This window comes from Myotis daubentonii, chromosome 8, assembly GCF_963259705.1.
Source record: "Myotis daubentonii chromosome 8, mMyoDau2.1, whole genome shotgun sequence".
Taxonomy (NCBI): domain Eukaryota; kingdom Metazoa; phylum Chordata; class Mammalia; order Chiroptera; family Vespertilionidae; genus Myotis; species Myotis daubentonii.
Window position 1 is genome coordinate 5,954,671 of NC_081847.1, and position 19,158 is coordinate 5,973,828.

Genomic DNA, 19,158 nt, shown 5'->3' on the forward strand with positions numbered 1-19,158 from the left:
TGGGAACAGAACACCAGGGTCTACACCTTTCAACCCAACAGGAAAGTTTTTATTTGTCCTTGGGAAATTAAAACAATGAATTGAAATAACTAATCAGGTTCTTCTGAGAAAACATAAGTCAGCTTTGCAAGCAGTTGATTTAAATGTTTCAGCTTCTGAATTCCCACCACCAATCCCGAGAAGTAACCTGAACACAGGCCCTACTGGGGGAGAGAATACTGTGAACAGAACTGACAAGGCGAGGGGACCACTCATAACAGCAATTTTCCACTTATCTTGCTCACATCTTCCTTTTTAAAAAGGCCATTCACCCCAAGAACGCATTTCCGAGGTGCTGACTGAGCCCCTTTGGTCGGGAAGGCGTTTTCCCCTGGTCTGGAATGTTCGCTTCGGCTCCGGAGGGTACTGGGTCAGTTCACCAGGATGAAGTTGGACTTGCAGTGAGCTTTACAAACGGGAGGAACACGGGTCAGAACCAAGAGGTAAAACATGACATGTAAACTAGCACGGGGACACTCCCATCCAGCTTACCTATAAACTCTGTCACAGGGTCATGTTCACCTTCAGTCTTAATGGTGCCTGCGATGCTGTCGTTTTCCAAGATGGGGAGGAAAAGCTGCACGAAGTCAGAGGTGTATGGCGGAGCTATGACGTCGAGCACCTGCAAGGAGAGGACAGCAGGTCACTGTTCCTGCACACACGCCCACGAGCAGCCTCACACCACAAGCTGATGAAATGCCAGTTGGTCTGTAGAAAACCACCCTCCCTACCCAGCGTCTTGCTCCCCAGTGACCCTAGGACCCAGAGGGCAATGCAGGTAAACATAGTACAGTCCCAGCATGTAGGAGGAAACTGGTATCTATGTCACCATAATCGGCATGGTCACCAGGAAGCACAGTTCTCAGGGTTAGGTACAAAACACACTTAAATTAATCCAGAAAGGGCACTGTTAGTGTACACAGTAAGGAACATGAAACAAATGGTGTTGCTGACCTCAGTTACAAAATAGCGAATGAGAGAAATGTCGGTGTCCAGTTTCTCCAGACACTTGCGGATGTAACCGACAACAGGAAGTACATAACCTCGACTCAGCAGGTGTACCATCCTGTCCAACAGGGTCTTCTTCAACTCAAGCTACAAGAGTGAACAGAGAAATCAGAGAAGGCCCTCTCCTCGGCCACCTGGCAGCCCCGCCCCGCTCACCTGTTCCATCACGTCTAGCTGGGAGTGCTCCGTCTCAAAAAGTTTCACCAGCAGCTGCAGGACCTGGGGGTGCAGGAGCTGGTGGCAGGTGCTGATCTGCAAACAGGCCAAGAAAGCCCTGCTGAGCATGAGGGCTGATCCCAAGGCTCATCATCAGCACACAGAGCCACTGTCACTGTCACAGCCAATAAACAGCTTATCCTAACAACTGTGGTCCCCATCACTCAGCCCAGCCAGTCAGCTGGCTTCACTTGATAAAAACACAGACATCTACACAATGAACCGACCTCAAAAGGAAAACCCTGGTTTAGGATAGAAATAACTCACTTTTGAGATTAAAAATGGAGGCAGAGTAAGTGGATGCTGCATGGACTTGCTCCAGGACCAAACTGGATTTACAACTAAAATACAGAAAAACTTCCTGAATAATCAACAGAAGACTTTCTGGAGAGAACCCTGATAACCAAGGACCAAAAGTGAAGACCCCTTAAAGACTGGTAGGAGGGACGGAGGGGCGAAAGCGTGAAGGGCTGGCCGGGCTCACACAGACAGCAACTAAAGTTCCAGAGATGTATCTCAGCTGTGGGGGTTATGACTAAACTCTGGGGTCTAATTCCCAAGATAGGCCCCCCCATCAGAGAGCACCAGAAATGAGAAGGGTACCCACAAAACATCTGGCTGTGAGAAGCAGCAGAGTTGCTGTCTGCGAGGAAGAGACGGCTGGAAATGCAAACACCCTCCTTAAAGCACCAACACACAAAATTCCCTGTGGAGCCACCCACCTTGTGCTCCAGCAGAGGGAGGGCAGAGTGGACTGGAGCTGTGCGAGCAGAAGCCGGGATCAGGGGCTCTGACATTAGAGCTCAGAAGGCAGAAACCCTGGTTTCCTGTGTTGAGTCACTCTCTCAAGCAGCAGAGGACATCTTTCCCACACAGACATTTGCTATATAGGTAACCTGGCCTGGGGGAAATATAGTTGACCCACCATATTGGAAAACACCTTGTCCCATGGAACAGAGTTGCTCAGGCCCATTAAGAGACTGAGAATAACAATTAGCTTCCAGGCAGAAGGAAATGCCCCACCCAGTACAAAAAAAAAACAAAAAAAAACTCTCGCCACACCTGAGAACCACTGCCTGAGGGCAAGTATAGTGGTCATTCTATCAGTCTGTAAGCAGAGGCAGCGTCTGGAGGTTTTGAGTCTTTGCCTGATCTAATTAGTCAGACATGGGGTTTGACACTGTCCTGCTCTAGAGATTGGGAAGCACAGCAGATCTATCTAATGCATACTAGTAGTCACAAACCAAAACAGGCAGAAAAAATGAGGAGACAAAGAAACAACCCCTAAATGAAAGAACTAGAGAATTCTCCAGAAGAAGAGATAAATGAAGCAGAGATAAGAAATGTATCTGAAACAGAGGTTAGAGTAATGATTGTAAAGATGCTCAACAGCATGAAAAAATATATAATAACTATGAAAACAGAAATAAAGAATGACATTACACAAAGAACACATTGGAAGGAATACACAGCAGATTAGGAGAATCTGAGGATCGAATCAGTGAATTAGAAGACAGGGTTGAAAAAATGACTCAATCAGAGAACCAAAAAGAAAAGACAATTTAAAAAGAGGAGGATAGATTAAGAGAGCGATGGGACAACGGGAAACATAACAATATTCGAATAGCAGGTATGTCAGATGTGGCAGAAAGGGAGGAAGGGATAGAAAATGTGTTTGAAGAAATAATGGCAGGAAAGGTCCCCAACCGGGTAAAGGAAAAAGTCACACAAGTCCAGGAGGCACAGAGAACCACAAGCAAGAAGAACCCAAACAGACCCAAGCCCAGACACACAAAATAACAAAAATTATACACAAAGAGAAAATCTTAAAGGCAACAAGAGAAAAGAAAATTGTTCCCTACAAAGGAGCTTCTTCTATAAGGCTAACACCTGATTTCTTATCAGAAACCCTACAGGCCAGAAGGGAATAGCACAAAGTACACAAGGTAATAGAAAACAAGGCTCTGAAACCAAGATTACTATATCCAGCAAGGCTATCATTCAAAATAAAGACCTTCCCAGACAAAAAAAAAGCTAAAGGCGTACATCAACACCAAGCCAACATTACAAGAAATGCTAAAGGGACTACTGTAATAAGAAACAGAGAGAGAAACCTAGGCATACAGAATTAAAATGGCAATAAATAAGTATCTATCAATAACAACCTTAAATGTAAATGGATTAAATGTTCCAATCAAAACACGTAGGGTAGCTGAATGGATATAAAAACATGATCCAAATATATGCTGTCTACAAGAGACCCACCTGACAACAAAAGACACACACAGGATGAGAGTGAAGGGTGGAAATACGTTTTCCATGAAAATGGAAAAGAAAGAAAAAGCTGGTGCCGTAATACTCATATCTGACAAAATAGACTTTAAAATGAAGGCCATCACAAGAGACAACAAAGGTCACTGCATAATACTAAAGAGATTGGTCCAACAAGAGGATGTAACCCTGGTAAAACATATGCACCCCATATAGGAGCACATAAGTACATATAAAGACTTCTAGAGGGCTTTAAGGGAGAGATTGACAACAATACAGTCATAGTAGAGGACTTTAGCACTCTGCTGACTTCACTGGGTAGGTCTTCCAGACAAAAAGTTAACAAGGAAACTGACTCTAAAGGACACACTGGATCAGATGGATTTAATTGACATTTTTAAAACATTTCACCCCAAAGCTGCAGAATGTACATTCTTCTCAAGTGCACAAGGACCATTCACAAAGATAGACCACAGGTTAGAACACAAAATGAGTCTCTACAAGTTCAAGAAGATTGAAATCATATCAGGCATCTTCTCAGATCACAATGGAATGAAATTAGAAATCAACTACAGTAAAAACACCCAAAAACATTCAAACTCATGGAGACTAAATAGCATATTATTAAACAATAAATGGGTTACCAATGAGATCAAGAAAGAAATAAAAAATTTCCTGAAAACAAATGATATGAACACAAAACAACCCAAAAATCTCTAGGAAAAAACAAAAGCAGCCCTGAGAGGGAAGTTCATAGAACTACAAGCCTACCTCAAAAAACAAGAAAAATCAACAATAAGCTACTTAACACTACAACTCAAATAATGAGAACAACAAGGGAAGCTCAGAGCAAGCGGAAGGCAGGAAATAATAAAAATTAGAGCAGGAATAAATGGCATAGACTAAAAAAGCAATACATAAAATCCATGAAACCAAGAGCTGGTTCTTTGAAACGATAAACAGAATTGATGAACCTTTTGCCAGACTCATCAAGAAACAGGGAGGACCCAAATAAGTAAAATCAGAAACCAAAGCAGAGAAATAACCACTGACACCACAGAAACACAAAGGATCACAAGGAAATACTATGAACAACTATATGCCAACAAGCTGGACAATGTGTATGAAATGAACAAATTCCTAGAAAAAATACAATCTCCCTAAACGGAATTAGGAAGAATCAGAAAGCCTGAGTAGGCCAATAAAAACTTAGGAAGTTTGAAGCAGTATTCAAAAAACTCCCAGCAAACAAAAGCCTGGGTCCAGACTGCTTTACAGGGGAGTTTACCAAACATTCAAAGAAGATCACCTATCCTCCTCACACTATTTCACAACATCCAAGAGGAAGGAGCACTTCCAAGCTCTTTTTATGAGGCCAGCATCACCCTAATTCCAAAACCAGGTAAAGACACCACAAAGAAAAATAATTACAGGCCAATATCCCTGATGAACACAAATGCTAAAATCCTCAACAAAATATTAGCAAATCAGATCCAGCAATATATTACAAAGATAATGCACCATGACCAAGTGGGAATTATTCCGGGAATGTAAGGCTGGTACAATATTTGCAAATCAATAAATGTGATACATCACATTAGTAAATTGAAAGACAAAAATCACATGATCATATCAATAGACACAGAAAAAGCATTTGACAAAATCCCACACCCATTTTCTATAAAAACTCTCAGCAAAGTGGGAATAGAGGGAGCATAGCTCAACATGATAAAGCCCATATATGACAAACCTACAGCCAACATCATACTCAATGGTCAATAGCTAAAACCATTTCCCCTAAGAACAGGATCAAGACAGGGATGTCCACTTTCACCACTCTTATTCAATATAGTTCTGGGAGTCCTAGCCACAGCAATCAGACAAGAAGAAATAAAAGGCATCCAAATTGGAAAGGAAGAAGTAAAACTCTCATTATTCGCAGATGACATGATATTGTACATAGAAAACCTTAAAGACTCAACCAAAAACTTCTAGATTTAATAAATGAATTTGGCAGTGTAGCAGGATACAAAATTAACCCTAAAAAATGGATGCCTTTTTAAAAAATATATATATTTTATTGATTTTTTATAGAGAGGAAGGGAAAGGGATAGAGAGTTAGAAACATCGATGAGAGAGAAACATCGATCAGCTGCCTCCTGCACACCCCCTACTGGGGATGTGCCCGCAACCAAGGTACATGCCCTTGACTGGAATCGGATCCGGGACCCTTCAGTCCGCAGGCCGACACTCTATCCACTGAGCCAAATCGGTCAGGGCTGGATGCCTTTTTATACACCAATAATGAATTCCCAAAAAGAGAAACTAAAGAAGCAATCCCATTTACCACTGCAACAAAAAATTTAAAATACTTAGGAATAAACTTAACCAAGGAGACAAAAGAACTGTACTCAGAAAACTACAGGACATTGAAAAAATACATATAAGAACATAAAAACAAGTGGAAGAATAGACCGTGTTCATGGGTAGGTAGAATTAACATCTTTCAAATGTCCATACTACCCAAGGCAATCTACAAATTCAATGCAATCCCTATTAAAATACCAAGAGCATATTTCACATCTCTAGAACAAATATTCCAAAAATTTAATTCCAAAAATTAAATTAAAAAAAAGACCCCGAATAGCTGCAGCAATCTTGAGAAAGAAGAACAAAGTTGGAGGAGTCACAATACCAGATTTCAAGTTATACTATAAAGCCACCATAATCAAAACAGCCTGGTACTGGTAAAAGAACGCCATATAGATCAACTGAACAGAATAGAGACCCTAGAAATTGACCCAAGCCATTATGCTCAATATTTGACAAAGGAGGCAAGAGCATACAATAGAGTCAAGACAGTCTCTTCAATAAATGGTGTTGGGAAAATTGGACAGATACCTGCAAAAAAATGAAACCAGACCACCAACTTACACCATACACAAGAATAAATTCAAAATGGATAAAAAACTTAAATGTAAGTTGTGAAACCATAAAAATCCTGGAAGAAATCATAGGCAGCAAAATCTCAGACATCTCTCATAGCAATACGTTTACGGATACATATCCTAGGGCAAAGGAAACTAAGGAGAAAATAAAAAATTGGGGCCACATCAAAATAAAAAGCTTCTGCTCAGCAAAAGAAATCATCAACAAAATGAAAAGGGAGCCCACCTAATGGAAGAACATATCTGGCAATGATACATCTGAAAAAGGGTTAACATCCAAAATATATAAGGAACTCAGACAACTTAACAGAAGGAAGACAAACAATCCAATTAAAATATGGGCAAAGGATATAACTAGACACTTCTCCAAAGAGGACATACAGATGGCTAAGAGACATATGAAAAAATGCTCAAGATCACTGATCATCAGAGAGATGCAAATTAAAATGACAATTAGGTATCACCTCACACCTGTCAGTCAGAATGGTTACCACCAACAAGTCAACAAATGACAAGAGCTGGTGAGGATATCGAGAAAAGGGAACCCTAGTACACTGCTGGTGTCAATGCAGACTGGTGTAGCCATTACTGAAAACAGTATGGAGTTTCCTCAAAAAACTAAATATGGATCTGCCATTTGATCCAGTGATCCCACTTCTAGGAATATAACCTAGAGATACATGAAATAAAAATCAGAAAGAATGTATGCACCCCTAGTTCATAGCAGCATTAATTTGCAATAGCTAAGGGGGAGAACCAAGATGGCGGCATAGGTTAACGCAGGAGTTTGCTGCTTTGAACAACTACTTGAACAACTACTTCAAAAGTGAAACCAAAAAACGGAAGGGACATCACCCAGAACCACAGGAACGCTGGCTGAGTGGAAGTCCTACAACTAGGAGGAAAGAGAAACGCACAGGGACACTCAGAGGAGGCGCAGTGCTGAAGTCAAATTCTGAGGTGCAGAGTGCGCGGAGCGGGCTGGCGGCGGAGGGCGAGGTTGTTGTTTTCAATCGGGAGGGAGTCGCAGACTCTGAGCACCAGATCCGGGCGAGTCTTTAGGGACCCAGACTCAAACGGGAGAAGCGGGACTGTCTGGCTTGGGTCAGAGCGAGTGCAGCTTTCTCTCCGAGCTTTGCAGTGGGTGCTGGGACTCAAGAGAGGCAGAGCCCCTGGGGACAGGACTGAGAGCCGCCATAACTGCTCTCTCCGGCCCACCCTGTTGATCCTGTGCGACCCGCCCTGCCCAAGCCCTGCACAGAGGCATTTGCCAGATAGCCTCAGGCAAAGGCTAGATTAGCACCTCCCTAGAGGACAGAAGTTCTCTCACTGCTGACACAGCTGATTCTCATAGCCACTTGGCCTGGAGGTCAAACCCTCCCTGGAATTAGCTACAACAATCAAGATTTAACTATAAGACTGCGAACAAAGACCACTAGGGGGTGCACCAAGGAAGCATAACAAAATGCGGAGACAAAGAAACAGGACAAAATTGTCAATGGAAGAAATAGAGTTCAGAACCACACTTTTAAGGTCTCTCAAGAACTGTTTAGAAGCTGCCGATAAACTTAATGAGATCTACACGAAAACTAATAAGACCCTCGATCTTATATTGGGGAACCAACTAGAAATTAAGCATACACGGACTGAAATAACGAATATTATACAGACGCCCGACAGCAGACCAGAGGAGCGCAAGAATCAAGTCAATGATTTGAAATGCGAGGAAGCAAAAAACATCCAACCGGAAAAGCAAAATGAAAAAAGAATCCAAAAATGCGAGGATAGTGTAAGGAGCCTCTGGGACAGCTTCAAGCGTACCAACATCAGAATTATAGGGGTGCCAGAAGATGAGAGAGGGCAAGATATTGAAAACCTATTTGAAGAAATAATGACAGAAAACTTCCCCCACCTAGTGAAAGAAATGGACTTACAGGCCCAAGAAGCGCGGAGAACCCCAAACAAAAGGAATCCAAAGAGGACCACACCAAGACACATCATAATTAAAATGCCAAGAGCAAAAGACAAAGAGAGAATCTTAAAAGCAGCAAGAGAAAGAAACCGAGTTACCTATAAGGGAATACCCATACGACTGTCAGCTGATTTCTCAACAGAAACTTTGCAGGCCAGAAGGGAGTGGCAAGAAATATTCAAAGTGATGAATACCAAGAACCTACAACCAAGATTACTTTATCCAGCAAAGCTATCATTCAGAATTGAAGGTCAGATAAAGAGCTTCACAGATAAGGAAAAGCTAAAGGAGTTCATCACCACCAAACCAGGATTATATGAAATGCTGAAAGGTATCCTTTAAGAAGAGGAAGAGGAAGAAAAAGGTAAAGATACAAATTATGAACAACAAATATGCATCTATCAACAAGTGAATCTAAGAATCAAGTGAATAAATAATCTGATGAACAGAATGAACTGTTGATTATAATAGAATCAGGGACATAGAAAGGGAATGGACTGACTATTCTTGGGGGGGAAAGGGGTGTGGGAGATGTGGGAAGAGACTGGACAAAAATCGTGCACCTATGGATGAGGACAGTGGGTGGGGAGTGAGGGCGGAGGGTGGGGCGGGAACTGGGAGGAGGGGAGTTATGGGGGGAATAAAAAAGAGGAACAAATGTAATAATCTGAACAATAAAGATTTAATTAAAAAATAAAAATAAAAATAAAAATTAAAAAAAAACACAAGCCGAAAAAAAAAAAAAAAATTTGCAATAGCTAAGATCTGGCAAAAGCCCAAGTGCCCATCAGTAGATGAGTGGATAAACAAGCTGTGGTACATTTACACCATGGAATACTACGCAGCAGTAAAAAAGAAGGATCTCTTACCCTTTGAGACAGCATGGAGGGACCTGAAGAGTATCATGCTAAGTGAAATAAGTCAGTCAGAGAAAGACAAGTATCACATGATTGCACTATGTGAAATCTAAATAACAAAATAAACTAATGAACGGAATGTATCCAGAGCTTTGGAAGCATGGAACAGAGTGCAGAATCTCAGAGGGAAGGCAGGGAGGGTAGGTGGGTGGGAGGTAATCAACCAAGGACCTTGTATGCATATATGCATGGCTCATGGACACAGTTAATGGGGCAGTGAGGTCCTGGGTCTGGGGATGGGCTGGACGGGGTCAGGTGGGGGGAGGGAGAAGGAGACATATGTAATACTTTCAACAATAAAGAATTATTTTTAAAAATTCTGAAATTAGAAAAAATAAACAAACAATAAGACAAATATAATATTTAGGGACAACAGAAAAGTTACTGATAGCAAGAAATGATATCTAGGTTAATATATTAATATAAGTGGATGATAGACAGCAAGGTATGCTAACTTTTTTCATACAAAAGGCAGAAAAATACTTTTTTCTATTTGCTTTAATAATGATAGAAATAAGGTCTAAACAGAAGCATGAGTACATGCAACTGACAGTTGACAAAGGGAGGGGCAACTGGAAATAGAAATGAAATAACGTGCTTTGATAAGAATATCCTGAGTTCACTGTACAGATGTGCTAGAAACACAGGCACATACAGCACAAGGACGGACAGTGCCGCAGGTCCTGGTACAATGTTTTCTTCAATGTTGTTTTGTTTCGACGCTGATGGGATGCTAAGGGCACTAACTCTGGTTCCTATGCATTAGCCCATGATCAAATCGTTTCCCTTTAGTCAACGCACCACTGTGTGCTGTGTATGGCTCTCCCGCCCCTACCTCATCCAGCAGCGCCAGGTGCACCGGGGTGTGGTCAGTCTGAAGTTGGAAGTACCGTGGCTCTGACACGGTCCAGTCCACCCACTTCAGCACACCCATCGCCACCACTGGAAACCTGCCGGTAACAAGACACAATGCTCCCTTTCAAAATTTTTTCAACAACTAACAGAAAGGTTTAAAAAACAAGGACAACAAGCTCAATCTATCCCATCAATCCTTTCTGATACTCTCTGCAAGGGAGATACCCATTAGTGAGAGATGAGCCGGCTCCCTGCCAACACGCAGAGAAGAACCCTGCTCAGCGCTCGGCTCCGTTACTTCCTCCCCGCTTGACAGGAGAGCATCCATGCAGCCCCGCGGGAGCTGGGGGACAGGTTGAAGTTCAGTGTTATTTAGCAAACCCCCTCCTTGTCCCTATAGCACAGGCTAACAGGAAAGACTCAAGTGCCTAGAGAACACCCATCTGTAAGCTTTTCTATGAACTTTTACTGATATAATTGGCATAATTGTTGGGTCTAACTTTTACTGTCAATAGACCCTTTTCTCCAAATCAGTTTTTGTAACTCAGTTTAAAGTTCTCTATAAACATTCAAACAAGAAAAAATAAATAAAATGAGTAAACATTTCTGAAGCTTCTGCAGGGTTTCTGAGCAAATACGCTGAGGGATGAAGGTGAGCGCCAAGGGTCTGCTTACCTGATGCACTGGTAGAGTGTGCTCAGCTCGGCCACCAGTTCAGAGGCTCCTTTGTTCTCATTACAACACAGATTGTGAACAGTTTCGACCGCCTTCGACGTTGACTTCAGCTCATCCTTGTTGATGCTCACTCGCTTGTTCTGAAAACACCCCCAGCCCCGTTGGTGAATCCCACGGAGCACATGCCTAGCCAGTGGGGTGATCTGCTATGGGCCACCTCTCCCTGCAAAGGCCCCTCCCTACTCTGAAGTCAGGGGTCCATTTACATTTAACTGTCACCCTCCCCAGGCACACATTACAGAGAGACTGAAAAAGGTCTCGCTCTTTTTTTTTAAAGATCTCATTCTTTAGTCACAACAAACTTCAAACTATAGTTTGAATAAGTTGTAGAGATGCTGTGTTCATTTTCTTGAGACTGTTTTTGGCACTTCGACTGTTTTATGAATAAACACTAAAAAAGACATTTCTGACACGACACGGGCTCATGACTTCTTGCAGCCAGAATCCCCAAACAATCGCCGAGAGGAGGGGGTCACTTGTGTCCCTAACAGCACCTTCTTCCAGGTCTCCACCACGCTGGCCGCATACGCCAAGATGTGGATGTACTTGTGCTTGTGGTCCTGGTTGATCCTGGCGCCGGGTTTGAAGAGCGACTGCATGAACAGGTCCAGGAAGGCTGGCACCCGGATCTGGGGAGGACACATGACAAGTTGGGAAGGGACGCAGAAACATGGCAGGTGAGTCCACGCGCTCTCATGTGGTGGGCGGTGGGCCGTGAGTGGCGCACACCCAGCAGCTGCGTCAGTGTGTGGACTTGGCGTGGGATGGGGAGGACCAGGCAATGCCCAGAAACATTTCGACAGGAGTTTGTGCTCACTGGCGTGAGAGAATTAAGAGAGACACAGACTTCCGCAGTCCCCCTTCCAACTCGGCACGGGGTGCCCTGCTTTACTGTTACAATGAAAAGGCACTTACCAGTTCAACAGGAGGCGGGTCCATGCTCGTAAACATCTTGAACAGGACTGTGATGTCAGCCGGATTCAGGGCTCCTTTGGACAACATAGCCCCAAGGGCCTGGCATGCCCTCGGGTAGGAGGCAGCCGTGCCTAGTGCTAGTGTGATCTGACTGGCGTCATGGCCTCTTGGTGAAAACAATCAGATAGCTCATCGTCAGTAAGGGAGCATACACCATTAATGACCCCTCCCTGCCTCACTTTTCCTCAGTGAATGCTCTGACGGCTGGGATCTCTGTTTTTTCCTAGTCCTGCTTTCAATGTACATTCACTAACTAACCCAGGAGACAACACCTGGAGCTACTGGGAAGGAAGGGTTCCAACACAGCTCGCAGACTTTCTAAAAGGAACCACTCACTTTCTAAATACCTTGTTAAGACTCCACCAGTAGAAAATAAAGAGCTAATCTTATTCTACAATATGGACAACACCACAATAAGACTACTGACTAACCACTTCCAGACTATTCTTATTTACAGCTGATAAATCCCAATATATGAAAACACAGGTTCAAAACTCCAGTGAGTTGAACAATCTTCAAGTACTTAACAAATTATTCATCAAAGCAACACTTAAGGAAGCAAGGCCTCCCCACGTCCTGAAGTTCCCCTGGCTTCTCCAGCTTGGGGGTCAGAGGCAGGCTGCCTGTGTGACCGGATAAGAGGGCCTAGAATCTTCGCTTGTGGAAGCAGGGCAATGGGGGGTCTACTGGGGCACCTAGCGGGACCTGATGATCACAGACACCACTCACTTCTCCTGGGCGAAGCGCTGGACCTCCTGAGCGATCCTGCGCACGGCAGAGCCGCCCTGCTCCTCCTGAGCCAGCACGGACATCATGGCCTGGGCAAACAGGTATGTGTGCTCCCCATGGCACACCATTTTCTGAAAATTTCCAGGGAGAGAGTGTGAGGTTTCACAATACAGCAATGACAAATGCAGAGCAAAGAGCAGATGACCCTGTCCTCCTGAAGGAAGCTGCCATTGTGGAAGGAGCTTTTGGCCGGGGTGTCCCCTAAAGGAAGGGGCATTTCACACGGGAAATGCTCGACCCAACTGCCTCCTTCCACTCCGAGATCAATTAAAAACTTACGGCAAACTCAGGAAGATTTTTTTCAAGGTTTTCTTCTCCTCCATCCAAAATTGTAGCCAGAGAGGTACGGAGTACTCTAGAGAACACCTCCAGCTGCTGGCAGGCTGTGGATACACTGGTTATCTCCCCTTGGTACCCTGCGTCAGAAATAAGCTACAACCAAAAATAAGAAGCCAAACAGAGTGTCAGCAAGTAGCGGCTACACATTTCACAGCAAGTTGGCTTGTTATCAGTGTTCGTGGTGAGATGGGACAAGCAAGCACTGGTCTCAGTCACACACCTTCACTCTGACCCTGCTTCGCCTCTAACTAGGTTTGTGCCCAAGCCGACCACCTGGCTTGGTTTCTTTGTAAAATGGAGGAGACAGACCAGGCAGTCCTAAAGGCCCCCTTGGGACACAATAGACTCTATGTTTCTGCCAAATCCTAGAAACCCCAGATATGTTGACCCAAAAGCACACATACAAATTCTGTGCTTTTCTTTCTCATGTAAGGCTTACTAAAGTAAAATGATGAAGGCCTTTACCCAAAAAGCAAATGCAGTCTTTCAAAGGAGAAAGATCACCCACCCACTAACCATCCTTAAAAATAACAATTGCTCATGAACGCTTTTGTCTTTCTCTGACTCTGGCCCTCTTCCTACCTTAACAGTGAAGTTAAGCATCAAACAGTCTGGATGGGCTTCAGCCAGTTTGTAGAAAAGATCTCTCCATGTGGTATGTGCAATCATTTGTTCAAGCCAAGCTGGGGTCTGCCGACAGACAGACAGACAGACAGGGAGAGGTGAGGCCCAGCATTAGTTCAGTGAAGACTGTGCTGTCTAAACAATCACGGATATTTTCAGCTGCAGAGTAGAGCCCTGGGAGCATTGGATGTGGCCCCACAGTCCCAGAGCTGCTGACGCCACACGGGCAGCTGAGTGACAGTTGAACACCCAGTCACGGCTCCTGGGAGAGCCGACTCCACACAGGACACGCCGAGGCACTTCCTGGAGACTTCCAAGAGTCCCACAGAAGCACGCGCACAGGAGTACATCACACGCACAACTGCTTCCTGCTAAATCAGCTGTGCGCCTGGGCACAGAGGACAGGCAACTGAAATAGCGCAGATGGCTTTGCCATCACTGGTGAAGCAGCCATGGGAATGTGACTCTCAGCTCTCCTACTGCATGGCTGCCAGGGCTGTGCTCTGCATCCACCAGCCTTCCGCGCCAAGGTTGAGCTGCCCATAGGCTGCTCCCAGACACTGAGGTGGCAGGGCTCTGAGGGCTCCAGTGACAGGTGATTGTGGCTTGCAGACTCTGACACTGCTGAAAGTTTCTGACAACTGCACTATCGTCTGAGACCCCCTCCTACCCGCCCTCCCTCTTGTCTTCCGGGGTCAGACCTGCCTCACAGCTCCTCAGCCTCCTCTAGCCACTACCCGTCTTCCTCAAAGGTGTGTCCCCCCAAACCTCCCACTTACTAATCCAGCCCTAGCACCTCCCTTTTGGAGGACCTAAATGAACAAACCACACCACCTCAGAGCCTGCGCCTAGAGTAGCACGGAATGGGAGGTGGGAATCTGCTGTTCTTTCTCTGGAGCTGGTACCTGTGTGCCTCTCCCCACTAGACCAAGTGTGGCATTTAAAGGGCAAGTCTGACTCGATGCAACTTCTGGCTCACACCCCGATTTTAGTCCCTAACTCTTACATTTCTTATATAACATGCCACACTCCACTGTACACATGGAATTAGCAAAAGGCCTTGGGAACTGGTATTAGAAAAAGAAAAAAGGCCCCTCACCTCTCCTTCTTCAGTAAAAATAGAGTCTGCTTTGCGGGGGTCAAAGTGTTTGATCAATAAATTCTTCAAGTGATTCTCCACGGTCTCCTGCACCTGCACGGGTTCAACGCCTGAGAGAGAACGACAACCTCTCAACTCGTTGTGTTGCTTTAAAGAAAGTAGACAGCTCCAGTCTATACGTGAGTCAAGTATCAGAGACCTGCTTCTGACAACTGAGGATCTGGGATCTCTTTTAAAAATTCCTATTTAGCAACCCTACTCAGTGCTAAGAGCCCAAAGGAGCACAGAGCAGAACACAAGGATGCTCTACCCTTTTCTACACGGACAGGACAATGTCTTCAATCCTCGCTAAGGACAAGGACAAATGACCAAGCCAGACAGGCAGGGGTACAGACAGGCACACCCCTGCACAGGAGGAGGGAGCAGATGCCAGCCAGCAGAGACACTTGTCTAACCACTGTGACAGCGATGACAGACTCGTTTTCAGGAAGTCTTACTGTGTCGTCGCAGCCACTTTCGTGACTGACAGGAGGCTCTACTCTGATCACATTCGCTGAAAGCCACAATCATACTCGGCCCTACACTGTCCACCATCTGCTGTTTGCTCTCATGGACCTCTGAAATGGCACACTGAACATACACCGTATAACAGTCCAATGAGAATCACAGTAGCGGGCTATCTGTAAACCTCAGTTCCCGAACGAAAGATAAGGGTAGGAAAGTTCAGTTCCGTCTTACTGAGTCTTAAAAACCAGGAAGACAGAGAAGCTTTTCCTATTTATCCGCATTATAATGACCCAAAGGTCTTCTAAAAAGGGGGAGAAGGTGATGAGCAGCCAGGACAGGGGCCACCCACAGAGCACCTGTCTGAATGAGCCACTCGGCCAGCAGGTTGACAGTCTGGGCCACAGCAGTGTAGTTCTCTGACAAGAGCTGGATCACGTTCTCTGGAGACCCTCCTGCCTGAAAGTACCTAGAAAAAGTAACAAACTCTTACACTAAAATGACGGTAGACAGGCAAGGGGGTGGATGACAGTAGGGAGGCAGGTAAGGAGGGACAGGTTATTAAGGTTGTTACAGTGTGGAGGGGACCCCTAGAAGCCTTCCTGTCCACTATCACAGCATTCTTACTTTTACAGGTCACCTTCTGGGTCCACTACAAAACCTCCCCTAAATTATCGCCGCCCTCGTCCCCAACCAATAACCCTTGTCACGCCCGTACCTCTTGAGCGTGTTGAAGATGGAGGGCTCCATGATGTAGTCCCGCGTGGAAAACTTGTGGAGGCACTCCTGCTGGACCTCAGCGTCATCTTCCCCCTCCGCGTACTCCTCCTCCTGCGGGGCCACTCCTCCATTAGCACACGCGCCGGGAACCCCACAAGTCTCTCACTGCCCCCTTCAGATTATCCCACACACGGCACATTACTACATGGGACTTCCGTGCGACTCTCCGGGAGCGGGCTGGCCAAGAAAATGGCGTCCAGAGTCACACCAAGGGGGTCTGTCTTGGCCTCTACCCTATGCACGCGGTCACACAAGCCACCACGTCTCTGGGCACCTTCCCTGTTAAACAAACAAAGGGCATCAAAGCACCTGCTCCCACCTGGCTGTTGGGAGGACTGCACAGCTAATTTTTGGAAGAGCCAAATCCAGTGCCTGCCATTTAGTAAGAGTTCAGCAGACATTAGCTATTCCTGTTTTTACTATTATTCTGTATGTGCCATTTCACGCTTTCTGGCCAAGGTAAGGCAATAGTGATTCCTGCAGGCACACACCGCCCACCTGCTGTTAGTAAAGACCATAAACTTGCATCGTATAAGCAGCCCTGGCCGGGTTCTAGTCCCCTTCTACCTGGAAACCACTTAAGCACGTTCCCAAGTCTAAGGACAAGGCAGCAGGATGATGTGACAACCGTGGACCAGTGACCCCGAGGTCTGCCCAGCTTTCCCTCTGTTGTCCTAACGAACAAGCAGGGGCTCCTGAACACTTGCTGAGCGCGGGGAGCACTGGCTGACCCCAGGGGACCTAGGAGCATGGAAGACAAGGCGTGTCTCTCCACCCAAGTTCACAAACTAGTCGGAGACCAACCTCCATGTCACTGACTCTCCGTGGGGCCAGAGCTGGGCCAGACTCAGCAATCGTGGCCCGCGGCCCAATCCAGTCCTCCTCTTGTTTTTGTGAATAAAACTGTATTGGAACAACAGCCAACCCCGTTTTTTAACAACATGGTACCTATGGCTGCTTTCCCCTTAGAAGAGCAGAGCTGAGTGGCTGTAGAGACCTGCACAGCCTAAAGCCCCGTGGCCGTTACAGAGAAGTTGGCCACCCCTGGGCGGACCGGGGGTCCCCGCTGAGACCATGCCTGCCCGGGAGCCCTGAACCAGGCTGTGAGGGTCGCGGGACTCCCCGAGGCTCCTCCTCCTGTATGAGTCTTGGGCCTCTACCCTGGACCCCCCTCCCTCCTCCTCCATCTCCTCTCGGACCAGACCACCTCCCTGCCCGTGAATCCAGAATTTAGCCTCGATCAATCGATTGATGGATGGATACCTCTCTCTCTCTCTCTCTCTCTCTCTCTCCAGACTCAAGTATTCATCCGTCTATTCTCATGTCCATTCAGATGCCCCACCAGAACTCCAAACTCACTTGATCCAAAACTGACCTCACCTTTCCCCTCCAGCCCCTATTTCAGTACAAGGCTCCCCATCTGCCTGTTACCCCAAGGCCACAGACCTAGGCACCCTCAATCCCCCGCTTGTCGGTCCTGCGAGGCCCCTCTCGCCATGTTCCCTCTCTATCCTGGGGGTGTCACAGGACCAGCATTTCCCTCGGGGCTCGGCCTCCTTCCTGCCTCTCAACCACCTCTCACCTGATGCCACAGGCATCTTTTAAAAATGTTTTACTTTTAACCCTCACCTGAGAATATTTTTTTACTGATTTTAGAGGGAAACACGGATCTGTTGCCTCCTGTACACACGGGATCAAACCCTCAACCTAAGTATGTGCCTGACCGGAATCGACCGGAAACCCTTCTGTACCGGGCGATGCTCCACCAACCCGGCCACTGGGCCGGGGCGGCCACCTTCCTGAGCCGCCAAGCAGGCGTCGCGCCCCGAAGACACATCCGCTCTGGGGTGCCCTCAGCCTCCGGCTGCCCCTGGCCAGGCTCTGCCCTCGCTCGTGCTCCCCCCGCGTGGACGTCACATCTCCCCGCCTCCCTCCATCAGCAAGCTCGGCCCCAGGGGACAGGTCAGGAGTCACACAAATGGACCCAGCAGCATCGTCCCGAACTCAGCTCAGCCACCCCTTCACCTTCCCTGCCCTTCTCCTCGTCTGCGCAGGTACAGGCCGCCATTGCGAGCGACACTGCCAGCTCGCGTCCCCATCGGCGCGAGCCCAGTGGGGGCGGAACTGGGTCGTGGCTGAGGCTCGGTCAGTGGGGCGCAGCCCGGGCCGCCATGCTAGGCGAGGCAAGGCCCTGCCCGATTCTGGCCTCGAAGGTGCCACGTGACAAACTTGAGGACGGGGCGCTCCCAACTCCACCCGCCACTGCGTCGGCCCATCGGGCCACGTGGGGGGCCGGCAGTTTGATACAGTGGCAATGGCGGCAGGGACCTGGGGTCACCCCGTGTCACGGCTGGTGCCGCCCTTGCCCCCGCCCTGCGGGCCGCCAGGGCAGGCGCGGAGCCCACACGCCGCGTGCGTGGCCCTGGCGGGCGGGCGGGACGTAAGGGGCGGGCCCCGCCGGCCGGGGTGGGAGGCGACGGGCAGGGCGGCGCGCTGTGCTTGCACCACAAGATGACCGCGGGGCCGACGCGGCGGGGGCGGGCCGCCCGGTGCCCCCTCACCTGGCCGCCGTCCGCCTCGTCGCCCCGCTCGGCCGCGCTCACGAAGTACTCCTCGTCCATGATGGCGCCCGGCACGGCCCCCGCCACCCTCTCCCGGGAGCGAGCGCGCGGCCACGGCGCATGCGCACGACGGGCGGGAGAGCGCACGCGCGGCCCCGCGGCCCGGCCTCCCGCGGCCGTGCGCCTCAGCCCAAGCCGGAGGCGGGGGCGGGGCCAGGCGGAGGGGCGGGGCCAAGTGGAAGGGGCGGGGCACCGGGAATTGCCCCAGGCTCGCGGATCCAGGTGCTGAGGGCCTGGAAGCTGGATGGGGTGCGGGCCTAGGGAACGTCCTGGAGTGACCCTGGAGCACAGCCGGTTAGAAGTTTTGAACTAGAGTCATGCTTGGCCTGGGTTCGCGTCCCCTCCACTTCTAACCTGTGACTTTTAGTCCTGAAATCATCTGCTTTCTCATCGGATAACTGGCCCCATAGCAGGGCTGACTTATCAGACACTGGGTCTAGAGCCCATGAAAATGTTTTAATTTCTT

The 19,158-nt window shown here is 47.5% G+C and overlaps 1 protein-coding gene across 2 annotated transcripts; it reads right to left on the minus strand.

Moving 5' to 3' along the window:
* Positions 1-21: 21 nt before the first annotated feature.
* On the minus strand, positions 22-18,761 carry NELFCD (negative elongation factor complex member C/D). Of its 2 annotated transcripts, XM_059705177.1 has the most exons (15): positions 18,633-18,761; positions 16,010-16,122; positions 15,651-15,760; positions 14,788-14,897; positions 13,647-13,754; positions 13,005-13,157; positions 12,666-12,796; positions 11,877-12,042; positions 11,456-11,590; positions 10,902-11,041; positions 10,207-10,321; positions 1,204-1,299; positions 994-1,134; positions 532-661; positions 22-445 (listed from the first exon to the last, which is right to left on the minus strand). In XM_059705177.1, the coding sequence occupies exons 1-15, from the start codon at positions 18,690-18,692 to the stop codon at positions 411-413; spliced, it is 1,743 nt and encodes a 580-aa protein (XP_059561160.1). In that variant the 5' UTR covers positions 18,693-18,761; the 3' UTR covers positions 22-410. The 2 variants fall into 2 exon arrangements, with proteins under 2 accessions (XP_059561160.1, XP_059561161.1); XM_059705178.1 differs by lacking the exon at positions 15,651-15,760 and having other exon boundaries at positions 18,633-18,744.
* Between the last annotated feature and the right edge of the window lie 397 nt (positions 18,762-19,158).

Bases quoted from the DNA above. Each gene is read 5' to 3' on its own strand.
- NELFCD (XM_059705177.1), bottom strand. From the start codon at position 18,692: ATGGACGAGGAGTACTTCGTGAGCGCGGCCGAGCGGGGCGACGAGGCG. The intron at 16,123-18,632 runs GTGAGGGGGCAC...GTGGCCCCGCAG, and splicing joins ACGAGGCGGACGGCGGCCAG to GAGGAGGAGTACGCGGAGGG. The intron at 13,158-13,646 runs GTAGGAAGAGGG...TTTTGGTTGTAG, and splicing joins TGCTTAACTTCACTGTTAAG to CTTATTTCTGACGCAGGGTA.